We start from the raw sequence: 21,553 nt of genomic DNA on the forward strand, positions 1-21,553 counted from the left end.
ATGTCTTATTCATGGTCACATGATGGGGGGTGTCTCCTATAGGTGGGGTAACTAGTGGCAAGTAACCCTTAAGGCCTGGCTAGTAGCTCAGGACTTGAAATTTTTAACCCTGCCATAGGCTATAGACGTTAGCGATAATCTGTGTGTGTTCTCGCAGCTGGGACGGTTTGCCACACTGGGAGAACACGATAGCTCAGCAGGAGGCACCCCCCCATCAACACTAACTGAATTGAGCAATGTTTTTTCCTGCAAACAAAATCGCACTATGGCTGGCCTTAGCTTGCAGCCCATGTAAGTAAACAAACATGCATTGGCTATACGGACTCATTCACATAGCCAGGTTAGACAGGGACGCAGGAACGGCTTGCAGAGGCTCTAGATCACATGATAAAACCAATATTCTATTGTGCACAGAGAGAGTGGTAAAGTAATAGAAATGTGTAAAAAAAATTATACGTTTTTTCTATTTTTGCTTCATACACCCAAACTGCTAATTCCGCTAGGTAATAAAGGCCAACAGGTGAAGGGTATGGCATCATTTTTTATATTTACTATTATGTGTGTGTTTATCGCCCTGAGATGTCCAACACATCCCTTTACACTACTTCAGACAACGTTCACTGAGATTCTTTGATCTGCCTTTTAGTCAGTCAAGGAGCTGAATCGGATTTACTTTTACAATAACATTGGACATGTATAGGAATAAGAAGCAGATCGGACGCAACAAAAGCCCATGAATATAATTTCTTCAACCCTTTCAGCTCCGGAAGGTTTTTACATCTTTCCTAACTGGGCATTGCGATACGGCACTGCATTGATTTAACTGACAATTAGGCAATTGTGCAACGCTGTACCCAAATAAAATGTATGTATTTTTTCCCCCACAAATAGAGCTTTCTTTGGTATTTGATCACATGTGCGTTTATTTTTTTACCTATAAACAAAAAAAGAACCACAATTTTGAGGGAAGAAAAAAAAATTCCTTTTTGCTATAAAACATTCCCAATCAAATTTTTTAAAAAAATCTAATTTTATCATCAATTTAGGCCAATATGTATTCTGCTACATATCTTTGGTAAAAAAGAATCCTAATAAGTGTATATTGATTGCAAAAGTTATAGCGTCTACAAACTATGGGATACATTTATGGACCTTTAATTTTCTTTATGGTCTTCACTAGTAATGGCGGCACTCAGCGATTTTTATCAGGACTGCGACATTGCGGCAGATAAATCTGACACTGTCACTTTTTGGGACCAGTGAAAATAGTGATCAGTGCGCCCAAAAAAATGCGCTGCTACTGTATAAATGACACTGGCAGGGAAGGGGTTAACACCAGGGGCAATCAAGGGGTTAAGTGTGCTCCTAGGGAGTGCTTTCTAACTGTTGGGGGAGTGGATGCACTGCAGCAAAAGAGATATGTGTTTCAACTTAACTGAAACACAAGATCTCCCTTTTACTCCCTGACAGAACAGCGGTCTGCCTTGTTTACATAGGCAGACCGCCATTCTGTCATTCCTTCGAGCAGTCGGCGGGTTCCGGTGGCCACCGCAGCCGCCGGACCCACTGTTTGGCTCTCGCTGTGTCTAAGCTCCAGCAGTGCGCACGCCCCCTATATCACCTGCACAAAATCACGTACATGTACCTGATTTTGCGCAGCCGGGCCGCCCTGCCGCAGTATATATGCGATGGGGGGTTCGGAACTGGTTAAACAGCTCAACTCTCATCATTACTTACAGCAACACAGCTTTCCTCAGTGCAGCCTCAAACTCACTTTTCAATGGATGTGCTTATACATTTCACCCCCATACTAGAAAAGGCTGGCTTTCTGAAGGCCGTTGCCTAAAGATGGTCTAGAGCAGGGATATGCAAACTGTTGCCATCCAGCTGTTGCAAAACTACAAGTCCCATGAGACATAGCAAGACTTTGACAGCCACAAGCATGACAACCAGAGGCAGAGGCATGATGGGACTTGTAGTTTTGCAACAGCTGGAGGGCCACAGTTTGCATATCCTTGGTCTATAGTCACAGCATACACTTTCATTTTATATCATCAGCACTGCAATAGCTTGACAATCTAATATAAGCTTACATGAAAAAATCTCCTCTCTTGTTGCGAGTGCTGCCTGTCTGCTGACCACCTCTTTCCACAACTTCCTGCATTCCCTGCATGCTTGGTTTTCAATTTCCAAGGACTACATATCCCTTGGTACCATGCTGCCTGCAAGCAGTGATTATGTACTGACTCCGCCTCCAGAAACTTTTCCTCTCAGCACCTCTGTAGTTCAGAAGGCAGGCACTATGATATGTGTGACACCACAGTGCCTTCTCACAGGACATAGTGAATATGTGTCACAGAATTCAAGTAGTAAATGTGTTGGGATCTTCACAAAGTAAGCATATTGATTGTTAAAGAATAATAGGGGTGGGCTAGAAAGAACAACCTCAATGTGGAAATGAATGCGGTCTTCAATTCTGTCCATAGATACACTTAAAGCAAACCTGACGAGCTGGCAGCAGCCTTTCGATTTGCTTGGCAATGCTGTGAAACATCTGACTGGTGGGGATTTGGATCAGCAGCGGAGGTGGCCAGAATCGCTGTCAGACAGCTGTCCCTACCAGTCAGCATCCTGAAAGTAGGACGTTTCTGTAAATATCAGTGAATATTGCAGCCCACACATCATCTTTTCCAAAGGAGAGGTCTCATTTTAAGGGAAGAAATGTACTTTCCTCAAGAATATTTGTTTTTATTTTAATGGATATAAATGTGACAGAGATGCAGCCTGATGCCTCGTACATGCGATCAGATAATCGGATGACTTCTCGCTCACATTTTGTTGCATGATACGAATATCCAATTCAACAATGCGTACTAAACGTTTGATTTTTTTGTACTATTCTGGAAAAGCTCCCTGGTTGCGTAGCTACCCATCAGATAGAGTAAAACAAAAAACAATGGCGGCCAGGCTTTTTCAGGGTTATTTTCGTGTTTCTGATCATGCGTGGTCTTTGTCGATTGATTTTTAGTGGACGCACACTGTACTGGTTAAACGATTGTCGTTCGCTAGGCTATCATACAACATTTTTCGTGTTTGTCCCTTCGGATTTTGTTGGAAGAAATGTCGTGATCAGCTGTGGAAAACTGTGTACTAACGATCAGATTATCGTGCGATCAATTCCAAATCGATTTTTTTTGTAAGATTATCCGATTATGTGTACGAGGCATTAATGTAAATGTGTTTGCTTCACACATACACTGCGTTAGATTTTTGCACAGGGCTTGTGTTTACAGCTCATGTTAGCCTAATAATGCCCCCTGGGAAGTGTACAGCCAGCGCTGCAAGGACTCAAGCTACATCATCTTCCACCGCTCAATACATAAAATACAGACTCTCCAAAAGAATGACCTGATTTTATCCCAGGCAGGGGACTATGCAGTGCCGACTCCCACAGCAGGGTCTGGCAAGTGCAAGGGCAGGTAAGAATAAGGGCCAGTTAAAGTGTCACTAAACCCAGGACCCTGCATTCACTATATCTGGTCTCCCACAGTACACAGAACATGGAAATGCAATTATTTTAATAAATATGAACTGCTAAATACCTTTTTTCATCAGCAGTATATATAGCAGTCTTGTAACTTCTATCAGTGTCTGTTTAAAGCCTGTAGGAGGGGTTTTCATTCTACTCTGACAGTCGTATGAGGCTGCATGACCCCTGACCCTCTTGTCTGGACAGTCCTGACTGGCCCTGTGCTGATCACATGCACCCTCCCAAGAAAAAAATAAACAATCACACCAAACTGAGCATGTGCAGAGTACCCCCAAGGCTCTGTACTATCAGGAGATGGATTGAGGACTGTGGAAGAAGGGAAGGATCAGAAGTCAGTATTTTAAACTAATTCCACTCTCCTCAGCCTTCTTCTGAACAATGGCAGCCATATTGGTATGTGTACAGGTTTACTGTTAACTGGAAGCTCTAGGCTAGTGGCAAATAAAATTGATGTGAAAGACTTTCCTGAGGAGGCAATGCTCTGAAGACAAGTGGGGTAAACAAGAGGCACCCAATAGCCATCCTTTATCGGGGCATATTAGTAAGGCCTACCACACAAACTAGAAAACATTCTTCTGAAGTGAACACCACCGGCAAACAATCTATCCCAAAAAGCAGAAAATTAGGGTACTTCACTGTTCTACAACTTTACCAAGCAGCCACAATTCAAGCAGAGGGTGAAGTCAGGATAACCTGGCTTGAAAAAAATCCAAATTAAAAGCCAAATATCAGTCAAACAGTCACAGCATTCAGTGAAATTCAGTCACTGTTTTGGGTACTCAGGCAGCCACGGGTGATGTACTTGTCCAAATACTATAGCCAGCAGAGAAGAATTTCTCTAGCCATGGTGTTTAGCATGGAAGGGGGAAATTCACTGTGTCTAACCAGTTTTAGGCTAAAGGATGCTGAAGTGTAACCACACTTACTGGAAAAGACATTTGCTGTATGGAAATCATCACTCCTTGGGGTAATTTCAGAGGAGCGATTCTGCCACTAAAGACAAACTGCCAGCAGCATGTTCACCTAGGCACCATTCACACTGGCGATAAGAGTCAGCTGTGAACCGTAGTGGCAGGGATTAGAGCAGGGATTAGAGCAGGGGTCTTCAAACTATGGCCCTCCAGTTGTTCAGGAACTACAGTTCTCATCATGCCTTGTCATGTCTGTGAATGTCAGAGTTTTACAATGCCTCATGGGATGTGTAGATCCGCAACAGCTGGAGGGCCACAGTTTGAGGACCCCTGGATTAGAGATTCCTGCTGTGGCCCGCCACCACCCCCATGCACTATAGTGACAGGTCACAATCGGCCACAGCTTTTCGCAGCTCTCTGCACAACCAGCGATTGGCGATTTGTGTGCTTTCAGCAGCGATCACCGCATGTAACTGCTGGCTGTGCAGAGAGCAGAAAATAGCTGTGGCCGAGAGCGACCCGTCATAGTGAACGGGGCCAACACAGTGCAGTACCCAGGGGTACACGCTCATTAAAACGGCCTGCCAGCACCCACACCTAGTCGCTGAGAGCTGCAGATGGAACTGCAGCTAAAAATTCACAAAGGAATTCATCGCTGGTGTGACTGTAGATTAAAAATGCTGTCCCTATAGAATCACCCCCCTATAGGCAGGCAGAGAGAAGTCACTCTGTTACTGGCCCAAGCGCTGCTGACTCTTGCTTGCCAGTGATCGGAGCAATATATCTCCTTGTCTCAGCTGCAGAGCGGGCAATTCCCTAATGCTGAACTGTGGGATAAACATATACTGTCTAATTACATATGTATCCTCCCTTGAATACTGGTGCGCTTTGTGTATTACTTCAAGATCTGTGCAGTAATCCAGTGTCAAGCTTTGCCTTCACGTTCGTTATGTAATAAAGGTCGGTCATTGCTGCTCTCTCGGCCTGTGCAGGGTGACTGGTCTGGTCTCCACCCCTTCCTGTAGTTCTATGCAGGCAGCTCTATAGGGTGGGGCCTGCTGGGTCCCTCCCACCGCTCTGTTTTCTGCGCAGACCATAAACAGCACAGTGATGAGGTCACCCCTACTTTTACAAAGTAATATCTGGGGTGCAAAGACATTAAGTGCACACAAAGGGGGCTTATATTTTTTGTGTATTAAGGAATATATTTAGGTAAATTTTTTTTGTGGGGTCCAGAAATAACTTAAGGGACAAAAAGGAAGACTTTGTGATCCTGCCACAGGTGACGACAAATTTCCAGCGGCGGGATACCGAATGCCAGGAGTCTCCGGCTGACAACCCAACTATTCTACCTTCATTTGATACATGCCTGAATTATATTCACGTGTATTACCGTATTTTCCGGTGTATAAGACGACTGGGCGTATAAGACGACCCCCCTAATTTTCAAATTAAAACATAGGTTTTGGGCTATACTTGCCGTATAAGACTACCCCCCTTCCGAAGCAAGGCAACACCATTGAAAAACATCAGATTTCTCATAGATCTCCAAGGTACCCCAAGTACTGTAATACATGTAATCTCTCATAATATCTTCAAGGTACCCTAAGTATTACCAGTAGATGTAATCTCAAGACGCTGGCTGTGCGGGAATCCTGTACCGGTATACCGTATGTACCGTAGCTTCGGCTACATACAGTATACCGCGCTGAGCCAATCACAGTGAGCGATGTATTCTATTATTGAATGCAAAGCCTGCTCGGATTGGCTGAGTCAGAGAGACGGGCTGATGTTACTCCGCCAATCCGAGCAGGCTTTGCATTCAATAATAGAATACGTCGCTCTCCCTGATTGGCTCAGCGCGGTACACTGTATGTAGCTGAAGCTACGGTACATACAGTATTCCGGTACAGGTTTCTCACACAGCCAGCGTCTTGAGAGATTACATCTACCGGTAATACTTATTTATACTTGGGTTACCTTGGAGATATTATACTCGGCGTATAAGACGACCCCCCATTTTTGGGGGATTTTTTTGAGGTTCAAAAGTAGTCTTATACGCCAGAAAATACAGTAATGTCATGATTAGTCAGACTGAAAAAAGACACAAGTCTATCTAGCTCAAACAAAAGAATCACGGTTCAAAGAAAACAAGTAGAAGGTTTATTCACTTTTTCATATGTGAAATAGAACACTAGAATAGGGAGACAAACATCGCAATGTTCTGCTCAAGCAAGGAAATGTACAGGCGAAAAGTAGTATGCAAATTCCTAGCCTAGCAATGACTGTGTGGGTGAGAGCCTGAGCTGGGTGCAGGGCAAACCCGCACAGGGTGGAGCGAATGCAATCACGTGCTGACTTTAAAGGGAAACTGGTTCCAGCCAGATGAGTAATTCACATAACCCAGATGAAATGTCATGGTGCCAAACTGTCATAGCAAAACTCAAAACAAAAAAAAAAAAAAAACAGGCAGCTTTCCTTTTCATTTATGCATTCTGCTGCCTCAATGCAAATCTCTGTATAAGGTTCAGCGGCAGAAAGAAATTAACAGCCTCACTCTATCTTGACATTCCATTAACACCACAGATTTATGCAAAGGAAAATGATATTGTTTAAAGGAACACAGCCCTGCAATGAGCTATTTATGTAACAAAAATCAACATTAGATAGCTGCCTGAAAAAAGTCCAAATCCAGCCAAAACTTTGTTTAACTTTGCATAATGTGAAGTATTAGACCCCCGGTCAGGTTTTCACTGCTATTCGAGCCTCTGTTAGGGTTTATGTACACACAGACTAGGCTGACCGTCGGCCGTGGGAAAACACAAAGCGTTCCTATCCTGAACGCAATTCTTCCACGTTCAGGCGAGGGAGAATGAACCTCCCCCTAACCGCAGCAGCTTCTAAACTCTTGTAAAAGCCTATGTGTACATGGAAACAGGCTTTTTACAGAGTGAGTTTAGTAACTTTGCAAAAACCTCCTAAATTCAAGTTTAGAAACTGTAGTGTACATGAGCCCTAAGAGAGCGATCCCTCACTTCATTTCACAGCGGCAACAGTTACCCCAGACAAAGTGAGGGAAAACATGCAAAAGGGACAGACACAACAACAACAACTAGGACTTTAGCCTCCCAACACAACTTAAAAAAGAAAAATTATATATATATATATATATATATATATATATATATATATATATATATATATACATACACACACACACCATATTTTCCGGCATAGAAGACGACTGGGCGTATAAGACCACCCCCCCATTACATGATCTACCGGTAATACTTATACTTAGGTTACCTTGGAGATATTATACTCGGCGTATAAGACCACCTCCCATTTTTGGGGGATTTTTTTGAGGTTCAAAAGTAGTCTTATACGCCAGAAAATTATATTATATTATATATATATATATATATATATATATATATATATATATATATATATATATATATATATATATATATATATATAAAGATCGTACAAGAGAAATGGCCGCACACCAAGCGATGGCTCACAATGAAAGGCTTTATTGAACAAGGATGCAAGGTACAGAAAAATGGATGGTAGACATGTTTCACACGACTCACAGCGTGCTTGTTCCCTGGTAGTGAACAAGCACGATGCAAGTCGTGTGAAATATGTCTACCATCCATTTTGCTGTACCTTGCATCCTTGTTTAATAAAGCCTTTCATCGGGAGCCTTCGCTTGGTGTGCGGCCATTTCTTTTGTATTCTGTTTGTGGTGGCGATCCGAGGTCCTGCACCCATGGCTGGCTGTGAAGTTCCAACTGCCTGAGCGGTGTACCTTTCTTTCTCTGGTCACTAGAATATTAAGTGGGGGAAACTTCTGTAAACAGACCAGACATCAGACTAGTTGAGTGACCAACGCTTAGCAGGTCTGATTAAACGCCATATTCATTACTGCCTGAATTTTCATGACTGCATATATCATCCCACTATTTTATATAAAAGTGGATCTCTCGGCTTTAAAGCCCCCATATGTGTTTGTGATCATACGGACACAGGTAAAACAAAAGCACCAACACTGAGGCCTCATGGCATAATCACTTCTGTACATTTTATTTTAATTAACCATTGTGCTTACCTGATCAGCTGGACCATAGCCTGGCTCCTCTTTTTCGGTTTTCACAGCTGTTAATTTGTTGCAGCCTGAGGGATCCATCTTGTTATCCATTCGCTCTATCTTGGGTGTGATATCTCCCAGATTATCCTTACTATCATCCTTATCCAATAAGTAACGAAGTAGTGCATTTTCTTTCTTTTTAGGGCTCACTGGTTCCTGCTTTATAGTCACCTCGGAGCCAGGGCCTGTGCTATTGGACTCCTGATTCAGTTCTTTTCCAGTGGCCTCTGCTGTGAGCTTGGCCAGGTCAACAGGTGAGCTACTGTCCTGAAGAAGTCTGTGCAAAATTTTATGCTTCTCTTTCAGTGAGGTTCCGTGTGCTGAGGCAGACAAACTATTGGATGCAAAATGTCCCATGGAGTCTTTGTTGTTTGTATCTCCCATATTAGCAGATAGTGGAGAAGGTTCCATCTGATCTGATTTTGTGGTGAGCAGCTGCAATAGTTTTGTCTGACCTTTACTATCCAGCAGTCTGTTTTGACCTTCCATTTTGTCCCCAGCAGAAGCCATGTTTTCGTTACAATCCTTCTGCTCAGATGAACGATTCCCGGTCTCTGTTTGTCCAGTTGCACCCTCAGACTGCTCCCCATAAAGTCCAAAATTGTCTTTAGAGTCCACGCTGCCCATCTTTCTGAGCTGAGGAGGGTTCATGCTATTGGGTGAATTCTGTAAATTACCCCCTTTCATGTCAGGTGATGGCATAGGTGGGGCCAGAGGGACACCATGGCCCTCACTAAGAGCCTGAAGTGCATTTAAAGAGCTGTTGGTAAAACTATGGCTATTTCCTGTGCTACTACAAACTGGAGAATGCAAACCTCCTGCAGGGGAAAACTGACTGGGTGCAACACGTGGGCTCCCTGCCACTCCAGGGCTCATACGATGCCTTGGTGAAAGCATAGAGCTAGGCTGACCCTGACCCATGCCAGGACTTCCCTGCGATGGGCTATTCATTTTGAGTGCATAGTTATTACCCTGAGGAGTGGCAGCTTGCATGCTGGAGACATGGTTCATTCCCCCAGAACCACCATATCTGCCTGCTGGCAAGCCCATTTGTTCCTTTGGGCCATTCATGGCATAATTCATATTGCTACTTATGGTCATATCCTGACCAGGGTTTCCGCTGCACATTGTCTGATGAGCCGGGCTGCTGGAGACTGGATTCATCGGCTTTCCCATACTTTGTCCAGCCAAGTCCTGATTCATTCCACACAGATTCTGTTCTCTGGGAGAAAAAAAAACAAATGTTAAAATGCCATACTGCCACATGACAAATTGGGTATAACCCACTGATGTTATCTCAAATCACATGTAAAAACAGTGTCCAATAATAGTCTTTTGTAGGAAACACAGACCTGATTGCAACCATTGAAAACGAAATCCAAAACATGTCCAAAGAGGTACTCGTTGCCAGCGTACATAACAATGCTGATGGTTACCACACCAGTTTTCAGAGATTCTCAACAGACCTGCAGTAAAAGACATTTTCTACCTTTGGACCAAGTCTGTCAGTGTTGACAGTTACTTTTTGGAATCTAGAGTATGGAATTTTCTTTTTAAATACAACTAAAAGACATCAGGGGTATGTAAAGCTGGCTAAGATTATGGGATTTTATTTCCGGTTGCCATGATTTACAGGAAAGAAAATCGCACAGGGGGAATCAAGCCATCCCTGCCGGGAGAACACAATAATTATTGCAATCGGCTTTAGCCGCTGGCAATAATAGCATGCTGGAAATCCAACACGCTGGTTCCATCAATCCACGTGAGTACAATCAGTCTGCCCATAGATGGATCGAATCTCAGCAGGTCCCTGTTCAACCGGATGAGATTCAAACTGTCTATGGCTGGCTTAAGGGAACAGGACTTTTTTTTACTGACTGTAATGCACATCATCCAAACACTGAGAAGGAGCCATTCTACATATTTATACTTGACTAAGAGCTCTAAGCACTGATGCTATCCAACTCTTCCGAGAGTGTTGGATAGGGTTTCCCTGCTTTGGTTCCTCCCGTCAGACCCCTAAGTAACTGCAGTGCCTTACAGTGTTCCAGGGGCCAGAAGTAAGAACCACTATATGACAAACCCTGAAGTGTCAGATAGCAGCGGCACCCAGAGCTCTTCAAGAGAGTGGGGATCACTATTCCCCCTGCAGGAAAGCGGTATCAAACCCAAAACCAAAAAATGCAGTATATTACAGTTTACCAATCATTAGGTTAAGTGTCTGCATTCGTCTTTCTCCCCTCAGTTTTCATCTGGTGATCCTGCCAGTAACACACCTCCTGTAATAGAATGCCCATACTCTGGATAAAGGAGCAAAATCGGCATATTTGGACAACAGCATTGTCAGTCGGGTGAAGGGGGGGTATTAGATGTACTAGCAGATTTAAATACACTAACAAACTGAAGCTGAATTCCAGCTCATGAATTATAAAGCCGTTACAGCAAAATCAGTTTGGTTCCTTTTAGGATAAATGTTTTACATAAATAAAAGCTGACCATTGTAAGCACCCCGTCAGTGGTAAATGGTTTGTCTCATCCCCTTAATTGCTATAGCCGCAAGAAAGCTTGTTCTGTTTAAAAGCAGACTTACTGGCAGGATCCCACATGAAAATAAAGGAAAGAAATCCATCTAAGAATTGGTAAGCTGCAATATAAGAAAGGTTTGCTTTTGGGTTAAAAACCACTAAGCTGCTTCTTTTACAAACCGGGTCCTTCAAAGCTATTAACAGTGACAGGGTCAATCCAATAGACCTAAGAATTTTTATATTCTAGGAGAAATTCTTAAGGAATTGTATATTATAAAAGAGAAAAATAGAATTAGATATAGAGAAAGTAGATTCGGAGCTCTTGGGATTATCTGGGAGATCTACTTCTACTCTGTTGGAGTTCTTTTCGGTTTAATAACTTCTGGCCTGTAAACAAAAACATTGCTTTCATTATGCAAATACTTGAGCAGTGCCGATGTAGGAAAATTATGCATGTTGGCTTGTTTACCTTCAAAAGAAAACAATTGCTGTTCCTGGAAACAAAACGTGCATACAAACCAAAAGATTCCTTTAATATATACATGTATCGCTTTAAGAGATTTAAAGTGGAGTTCCACCCATTTTTAATAAATCGGATTACATAGATGTATGTAATCCCCTTTAAAACGACTTTTACCAATGGAAAGTTTTTTTTTTTTTTTGTTGCTAGTAAATACCTTATTTTCTGCTTTATTTATCCTCTTCTCACTTCCGGGTCCGGACAGCGATTACGTCATTCGGCGATTCGCAGTATGTGCTGGGATGTATTTCAGGGCATGAAATCTTGCATTATTACACAGGAGATGATCTGCACTGCGTGCTCTGCCCCGCCTCCTCTCAGTGAGCTGTAATGTATGTATTGTATTGAGGCCGTGTATACCATACATACAGTACAGCTCACTGAGAGGAGGCGGGCGGAGGCGGGGCAGAATACGCAGTACAGCTCATCTCCTGTGTAATTATGCGAGATTTCATGCCCTGAGATACATCCCAGCACACACTGCGAATCGCCGAATGACATAATCGCCGACCAGACCCGGAAGTGAGAAGAGGATAAATAAAGCAGAAAAGAAGGTATTTACTAGCAAAAAAAAAAAAAAAAAAAAAAAAAAACTTTCCATTGGTAAAAGTCATTTTAAGGGGATTACATACATCTATGTAATCCGATTTATTAAAAATGGGTGGAACTCCACTTTAAGCTCCATTCACATATTGACATCTCGGATCGCGGGCAGCACATTCCAGGACGCCCGTGTGATTCCCATGACTTGCAATTTCACCCCAAACGCATCGCGATTTCGCCGTGATTGTCGTCCGTTGAATCACGGTAAAGTCACGCAAACAGAATCGTGTACTTTTTTTTGGGCAACAGGTGCCCCACAATTCTGTTTGTGCGATTTTACCGCAATCCATCATGCGACAATCGCAGTAAAGTCGCGCCGCATTTGGGGATCCATTGAAAGTCACCGGAATCGCACAGGTGTCCCGCGATTTGCAAAGATTTGGGATCTTGGGTAGAAATCGGAATATGTGTACGGAGCCTTAGAAGGTCAACACAAACCACCCCCAACTGGTCACAAAGTATCAAAATTGAACCTTCTTCATAAAGTGCACAGAAAAAGATTTGGTGACAGAAAAAAAAAAAAAAAAAAAGGAATGGCAGATGCTTGCTCTTTGTCATGTAGGTTAAAAATGTTCAAATGGGTGACAGGCTCACTACAAAGGAGTGCAGATGCTTGCTTTGCCTTAAACACAATTATCCTCATGCAAATCCTTTTCTGGAACTCCATTGAGGGACACAGAAATTTTTAACCTTTGGGTTATATTCCCGCCTAACACAGAATTGGACACTGGCAAAAAAAAAAAAAAAAATTGTAGGCCAGCCCAGGATGACTCCTCTCCGTAGGCCAGCCCAGGATGACTCCTCTCTCTAGGCCAGCCCAGGATGACTCCTCTCTCTAGGCCAGCCCAGGATGACTCCTCTCTCTAGGCCAGCCCAGGATGACTCCTCTCTCTAGGCCAGCCCAGGATGACTCCTCTCTCTAGGCCAGCCCAGGATGACTCCTCTCTCTAGGCCAGCCCAGGATGACTCCTCTCTCTAGGCCAGCCCAGGATGACTCCTCTCTCTAGGCCAGCCCAGGATGACTCCTCTCTCTAGGCCAGCCCAGGATGACTCCTCTCTCTAGGCCAGCCCAGGATGACTCCTCTCTCTAGGCCAGCCCAGGATGACTCCTCTCTCTAGGCCAGCCCAGGATGACTCCTCTCTCTAGGCCAGCCCAGGATGACTCCTCTCTCTAGGCCAGCCCAGGATGACTCCTCTCTCTAGGCCAGCCCAGGATGACTCCTCTCTCTAGGCCAGCCCAGGATGACTCCTCTCTCTAGGCCAGCCCAGGATGACTCCTCTCTCTAGGCCAGCCCAGGATGACTCCTCCCACCATCAAGCCGCCTCAGTTCTATAGCAAAGAAACTCCAAGAGGGTACACATATAAAATGTAGAGAGATGATGCCTGTAGCCCTCCAAGAAAGGATTTTATGGGGAGGGGGGGGGGGGGGGGGGGGAGTACCAAAATTACATTCTCTTTCTTGTTCATTGAGGGATAGTAGATGTCTTTAACATCCCAAAGAAATGCAACTGAGTGGGTACCAAAGAAAAAATAATTACTATCAGGCTCAAGAAAAAACAGTGAACCTCCCGCAGCTCAAAGAACCACCTTAAAGTGGAACTTCACCCCGAAAGGGGAGGTTACGCTTGTTTGCATCCTCCACTGCCACATTTGGCACTTTTTGGGGTGGAGGGAGGAGCAGGTACATGATTTTGACAGGGACCTTCTCCCTCATCTGGTCAGATGCGCAGCGTTGATCTGAGCCCAAAGTGTGCCCCCTCTGCAGTCTTCTGGGACACCACAGGTCTCAGAAGACTATGGGACCATTCAAGCATGTGCAAGGCTTAACTGCCCATTTCCCTTACTTGAGATGCTGGAGGGCAAATATGCCCATCTTAAGACACTAACAAAAAACCGAGGCATACTTAGTAGTAAAAGGGGTTTTCCTGGGCTGGCCTAGATTTTTTTTTTGTTTGGCAGTATCCAACATGACCCTAAGATGGGAGAAAAAAACTTGAAGGTTAAAAAAATGCGTTTCCCTTAATGAACAAGGAAAAAGATTAGGGAAAAAATGGTTTATGGCAATATGGGTCTTGTGTATGAGAAGTGCTCCCAGTGCTTATAGCTAACTTATGCTTTTTTCATTTTTAAACTTGCACTGGAAAAAACCACAAGAGGAAGTGGCCTGAAGCTATTTCTTACACTTTAACAAAGCTGAAAAGTAACCAGTCCAGAGTTTGTGTCATATAAGATTTACTCTTTATTGCAATAGGAAACTATAATGGGTTTATTTTGAGAAGTTGAAGTCTCTCCTGATTTTGCAAGGTATGTTTCTTGAACCTTGCATACCACTGGTCAAAGAATTCCGCTTTTACATGATCAATAAAATATTTTGCAAACACAATCAATTTGTAAAAATCTGTGGTATATTCCCAATATGCACTAAAGTGATCATCCAAGGGCTGAAATCTTGTGCTTGAGCCAGGCTAACTATAGATTACATGTGGGTATACACAGCTACATTACAACACCTGTTTTGCAAATATGGTAACTTTAGATCTCCACATTGTAAATCCCCACTGACGGCTGCTAAAACTTTAACAGCCAACAATCATAATACTTGCCTATAAAAACTCCTTCTTGCCAATGAGTCTTTCTATTTTGGTTGAGGCCTAATCATTACATAAATCAGCTATCAGGGAAGACTGTTTGCATAGTGGATTTTATGACCCATACTGGAATGTATTACTCTTAATAAAGTAGGATGTTTGTGGACAAAAAGCTCCACCCCAGCCAAGAACACAGGCTTTATAAGTTATGAAGATAAAATTAAAATGCAATTTTCTGTTTGCGAGTGCTATATATTTATATATATATATATATATATATATATATATATATATATATATATATATATATATATATATATATATATATATATACACACACATCATCATAGTAACATGCTGAGACAAGTCTGCTTGCTATGAGTGTTTTAGAGTGACACTTGGTGGAATCTGTGTCTTGGGAAAACAGCTGGTTTGCTAAGCAGGTTGCAGAATTTATTTCGGCAAAACATGGTATCAATCTGAGACCCCCGACACTGATCTGTAGAGGCAAGCTACAAATAACTGACAATTCACTCTGGTATGTAAACACTTCAGGGCTAATAATATCACATTACTCTAGACTTGGGCTATAAATGCAAATCAGCAGGGGGAGCAAACTGGACAACTGCCCAGTGCCCCAAGTGGTCTCAGTTCATTCTATCAGGCTGTGGGGACCCCTCCCCACTGCTGCTATCATTTTCAAACTATTTAAAGTAAAACGGTTACAGACTGGTCAATGAAAACCTATATGTTGAAGGAAAAAGGAAAAGCAGAGATCGGTTGTGTGCCTTGTAACTGCTGTGATGGCGAATCTTGGCAGCCCAGATGTTTTGGAACTACATTTCCCATAATGCTCAACTACATTGCAGAGTGCATGAGCATCATGGGAAATGTAGTTCCAAAACATCTGGGGTGCCAAATTTCACCATCACTGGCCTATCACAACGATCCTAAATGTGAACACTCCTGTCCCTGTGTTTACATGCCAGAGTCCCCCACCCCCTTCCTCACACAATAGAGGAATGAGAAAAACGAGGATTGCAGCCTGATCCAGAACCCAACTGGAAAAGGAGATCACAGTGAAAGTTACTATTTATCCAAGGTGGAGGGTATGAAAGTGACACTGGCCTCTGATTGTAGGATTTTTTTTTTTGTTAATGGGTTTTAAACCACCAGTGACCACTAATGATGGAGGGGTGGGAGTGGACAGTTTTTAAGTGCCTATTGACCTTCAATGATTGTGGGAAAGTTTAAAGTTTATTCATATTAAACTATTGCACAAAATGCAAATTCAGTGCAATTTACTTTCATCCTTCAGAAAAGCATCCTTTAACAATTAACATAAAACTTGTACTTGGTTTTAGTGGGTGACACCTTAACCACATCAATTCCAGCACGTTTATTAACTTCCAAAAAGTCATGGGAAAAAAATAAGTTCACCTAAGAGGTGTCCATTTTGCAAAGAGTGACAATTTTGGGGGTGTTTGTACTGTCCTCACGATTTTATTAGATATTTTTTATTGAAGTGGTTAACATATTGCCCAAAATCTCTAAAGGAACCCCAACACTGTACCCCTTACCTTTGAAGCATATGTATGGATATCACAAGTTGAGGTTCATTTGTATTCTGGGAGCGGATGAGCTTGCTCTTTGTTTGGGCTGCAACAATCGTGCCGTCTGACAATGAAAACCGGTATATTGGACTCAATGCGAGCCCTTGCCTGAGAACTAAAAGGAACAAAGAAATACAAGGACTTTTAGAACATATACATTCACATACCTGGCATTCACCTTAACAACAAGTACAAATACTGTCAAACCTGTATACAGTGGTTTTGTACGTATATCTATCTATTGACCAGAACTTGGAGCAGTCACTCTTCCCTTATAACTGAAATAGTAGATTGATGGCACTAGAACCTTAGGTAGATGATGCTTTTGAATACATTTAACTAAGACATAATGATAGTATCCCAAAGGGGCATGTGGGTGATATGTGTGCTGCTTCTGTAAACTAAGGAAGGGCCACTAAAACCTTGGAATGTGAAAGTAATACTCGAATCTGCAGAGTGAAGCACCACACCAAAGTATTAAGTTACTTGGTAACATTCAGCAGCTGGTTTAATCCACTCTAGACTAAAACAGTGAAAACAAGGGGCGCTCGTTTGGCACAAGCACCAATCACAGAATGCCTTGTACCAATGTAACAATGCAATTAAATTCATGAAGGTTTTATCTACTTTGTTAGTCAAGCCCATCTAAAACTACCCTCTCCAGAGGTTGACAATGCTGGCTGTCCAAGGGTGCCTCTGCTGTACCTCCATTTGAGGAAAAACAAAATACAATGATGTTTGTATTTAGTATTGCTTCAAGTTACTAGTCTTCCAACGGTCTGCTAGGTATCCCAATTGCCTGGAAAGGCAACAGTGTCCTCAATCCACCCCACAGACACGGAGGCCATATCAGACTAGATTTTCCTTTCTGCCACAGGATCCAGGCCCTGCCCCATCTTGCTGCCATGGTTAGTCAATATGGGGCAGTACAGTGGCTAAGTGGTTAGTATTTATACCTGGCAGCAGAGTCATCCGTTCGAATCCCAACCACGGCACTACCTGCCTAGAGTTTGCATATTTTCTGTGCCTGGGTGGGTTTCCTCTGGGTACTCCGGGGTTTCCTTCCACACTCCAAAGACATGCTGGTAGGTTAACTGGCTCCTGTTATGAATAAGCTCTAGTATGTGTATAAATGAATGTGAGTAGGGACCTGACATTGTAAGCTTCTTGAGGGCAGGGACTGATATGAATGTACTATACATATGTAAAGGGCTACGTAAATTGCCAGCGCTATACAAAGTACCTGTAATAAATATCTACATGCCATTTACTTGTTTATGTTGAAGCACTAGCACTGTGCGTGCTATGCTTATATCACAGGATACCGTGCAGCTGCCAGGAGGCCAGCTATGATGGTAGCCATTAATCTTCAGTTCAGCATGTCTGTGATGCCGAGAGTGAGTGAAGCAGTGTACTGGGGTTATCTTTTTTTTTTATGGTGGTCTATCAATTGGTCAGCTGCTTTTCACATAAAGCTTGTAAGTTTCTGAACTAAAGCATGCTTTTTAAGATATTATACTGACAGGATAAACACAATGTTTGATTTGAGACACATCAGGTAGAAGTCTTTTATTAAAAAAATGGATACCTTCTTGATGATGCCTTTTGCTGAGAGAAAGTTCGCCATCAGGTTGAGCATGGAACCTCTGAATACATCGCCTCACCAAATCCTCCCAACCGGGTCTCATAAGTGCCCTCATAGTGCTAGTGTCCAGAGAGGTTATTTTACCTAGAAAAACAATAATATTATATACAGCCAATTCAAAAGGTGTAAAAAAAAAAAAAGTACCGGAATTCTGAAATAGTAGCAGGTAAGGGTGATGTAGCATTACCTTGCAAGTCCTGACGCGTTGAGAATGTTTCTGATGAGGGGATCGGAGGCCTCTCTTTCATAGGTACTCTTCTCGCCACACAAATCAAGCAGGACTGAAAATCTTCAAGAGAAAAAAGAATACCTAAAAAACTGACAAACTCAAAAGCTACAAGGATGAATATTCTTTAGGTCAAAGGCAAGCTAGAAAAAGGTAGGCAGAGGTTACATTATCCTGCAATAAAAATGTTTAAAAGGCTGCACAAAATTTGTTTTATTATAAACCCTTTTCTACACATTAGTGCCCATAATCTGAAACTTGCAATTCTGACAGGTTCAGATGTCAATGAAGCAGTCTCGTAGATAAAGCTAGCAGCAATCAGGCACAGGTGAGATGTTACAAATTGTGTATTTTTTAAATATATTTTACAAGAAAAGAAAGTTTGGAGTGCTTTAATGTTCAGGTTGCTGCCTCTGGAGAGGGAAAGCAGAAGTAAAGCCACATATAACCATCACTGGCCTTATTTCAGCAGGAAACAAATTTAAACTGCTCTGATTGCATCTTCCACCCCAGAGAAAGATTACCGCAGAGGTGTTTACCAATACCCACTGACATGAAATTAAAATCAGCTAGATCACACAGATCATCCTGTGACTATAGGTACTTAATAAGAGAATGTGGAAAAACAAAGGATCAGCTCGAGAAAAATCCCCAACTGTTCTCATCGATGCCAGATGAGCATAAGTGCTTTGAGCCACATAGAGCCAATACATACTTGGGACGGAGGAGTACACGTGTACTGTAGGTGTTTAATCACTTCTTTAACATTCAACCTTTTCCAACTGCATATGATCAGCTTTCAGTTAGTATGGACTCTACAGTTCAGCTAGTTTGCTTTTTTTTCCCAAAATTTAGAAAGATACCCACAATAACAATTTGGTTATTTGCGAAACAATCTGATCACTGAACATTAGACACAAAATGTTTGCCATATGTCACTCCACAGGAATGTAAGATGTGAGTGCGCAGGGTTTGCTTCTGCACTGACAACAGTGTTAACCAAACATGTTAACAAAACCATAGCATGTACGGTGTTATTCAAATTGTACCTACCTTTGGTTCACTTGAAAGAACCACTTTAATTGTCCTATAAGTGAATGTGTTTAAATCACTAGTTCTGGACAGCAAGCACCTTTGCGGCTGACGTTGACGTGCAGACCTTTCACAATGATACTATATCAGCCCCATGCAAATCTGGAGCCAGTCACCTTTTTCTGATTTGGGGATGTATGGGAGGAAGCTATTAAATGATCTCTTCTGTCACTTAAAATACTCATTATTGAGAGTTTAACCCTTAAGGATTAACATTACAAGTCATGGGAAAATTACTCCTTGCATACATGCACATGTGCTATGTATAAAACGCATAAGTAGCTAAACACAGCAGCAAGTGTGCATAGAATTACTACATGATCCATTCTATATGTATGTTACAGTTGTGTACAGTATTAACAGTTCCTGCTTTCCATGTATATCAAACATGGTTCACAAGTTCGTTATGTCAGGAAAACAAAACATGGAGAATGCGTCAAACAAAACGACTGTTAATTCCTTATCTTAGAAGAGTGAGATAATGCCTGTACCTTCTCCTTCATCTTTAATGGACTTTGGTTGTGATACAGCAAAGCACTGCATAGTTTCATATTTCTGGTGTGTTTCCTGTCCATCGTGGTTCTCCTCTTCACTCTCTGTGATTGGCTTTACCAGCATACGGCAATTAAAAGTATGGCTATTACGTCTAGGTCCCCCATTCACTGTAGAAAAAGTACATTATTGCAATTATTTAAACCCAAGAAAAAAAAAGGGAGGGGGGGGGGGGCTAGAGTGAAGAAAACATATAGTATAGTATATTAGTTGTGGTTAACATGGCACTACAACTAAAAGGCACAAAAAAAAGCATCAACACCCTCTGCACTGGTACTTGCAGATCCTTGTCCAGTTGTCCTGGATATGTAAACACACATGCTAAAACTTATATGCAATTTTCGTAGTATGATGTAGTAGGTGTAAGGTGAACTAACACTGTAAACCCTCCCCACCCCCCATTGTACTCACCTCCATGAGCGGTCAGTGCCCACACAGTCAGTGTAGCAGCCCAAGAATTGGAAATCCCAAGTCTTCTCCCTCTTCTTTCTGCAGGATTTCTGGGATGGATCCAGGATGGATTCTGACTGGTCAACCGGCACAGAGCAACACTATGATCTGTCCCGGAAGCACTGCAGATAGAATAGAGAGAGAACAGCGGGAATTTCAAATCCCTGGACCTCTACACAACCAGCTGTGAGGGCACTGACACCTCATTACCCATGAAGTACAGCAGGGTCTGGGGAAGGGATTATGGTGTTTGTTCACCACCTCATTTTTTCTGAAAATGTGAACTAACCCTTTAAGTTCTACCCCACTCTTTTAAAGAGAAACTCCACTTTAGAGAAAAATAAAATGAATATCCTTTGTGTGATCAATGCATATTGCTCAGATCTTAAACTTTTACCTGCCCTGAAGAAAAAAAAAAAAAAAAAAAAAAAAAGTTTCACTATATCATTTGGATACTGAATTGGAGGAATTGAATAGTTATAATTAGCAAATGAACTCACTGTTCTGATTAGAAAAGCTGAAGCGTCTGCATATCTTTGGAAGTATTTAAGCCTGGTAGAGTATAACAAAACAAAAATGGGATTTTTGTTTGACCGTAAAATCCACAGGAGCTGGACAGGAGTAGGACACTAGGCAGAAAAAAAGCTTCACTATGCCTATGGGCAGTCCCAGGTGGTATACACCAACTTCCGGCTCTAGGATTCAGTTTAGTAACAAGCAGTGTCAAAAGAATACATAACCTAACTCCACAGAGGGGTGGGTGCTGTTTCCATCAATTATCAGAGAAATGGATTTTAAGGTAAGACAAAAATCCCATTTTCTCCATCGTTTATTGATGGACACGCTCCTGATCTTCTTAACCATTGGGACGTCACAAAGAAGTGTTAAACATGAGGGGTGGGAACAGCCGAAAAAAAATATTCCCCAAGGCTAAACCACAGCCAACCAGGTAACACTAAGCTCAACCAAGAACAACAGGAGCTCACCTGAAAAAAAAAAAACAATACACCCTCAAAAAGGACCAGGTCCTCTAAACAGCAGCCTACAAAACCTTGCGGCCAAAGGAAGCATTCGCAGATGCCAACAAATGCACTTTTGTAAAGGTGTGCACAGACGACCAGGTA

General features: G+C 42.4%; 1 protein-coding gene across 4 annotated transcripts in view; it reads right to left on the reverse strand.

The window, feature by feature from the left end:
• Positions 1-21,553, reverse strand: part of NCOA2 (nuclear receptor coactivator 2) — a 244,430-nt gene that overhangs the window by 67,688 nt on the left and 155,189 nt on the right. For all 4 annotated transcript variants that reach the window (XM_082259561.1, XM_082259562.1, XM_082259563.1 and 1 more), the window contains exons 6-10: positions 19,919-20,089; positions 18,297-18,398; positions 18,053-18,193; positions 16,432-16,579; positions 8,576-9,836 (exon numbers count right to left, since the gene is read on the reverse strand). In XM_082259561.1, coding sequence (XP_082115687.1) covers positions 8,576-9,836; positions 16,432-16,579; positions 18,053-18,193; positions 18,297-18,398; positions 19,919-20,089 — 1,823 coding nt within the window. The remainder of the gene's footprint in view (positions 1-8,575; positions 9,837-16,431; positions 16,580-18,052; positions 18,194-18,296; positions 18,399-19,918; positions 20,090-21,553) is intronic.

Source organism: Pelophylax lessonae (genome assembly GCF_965119305.1).
Source record: "Pelophylax lessonae genome assembly, chromosome: 5".
NCBI lineage: Eukaryota > Metazoa > Chordata > Amphibia > Anura > Ranidae > Pelophylax > Pelophylax lessonae.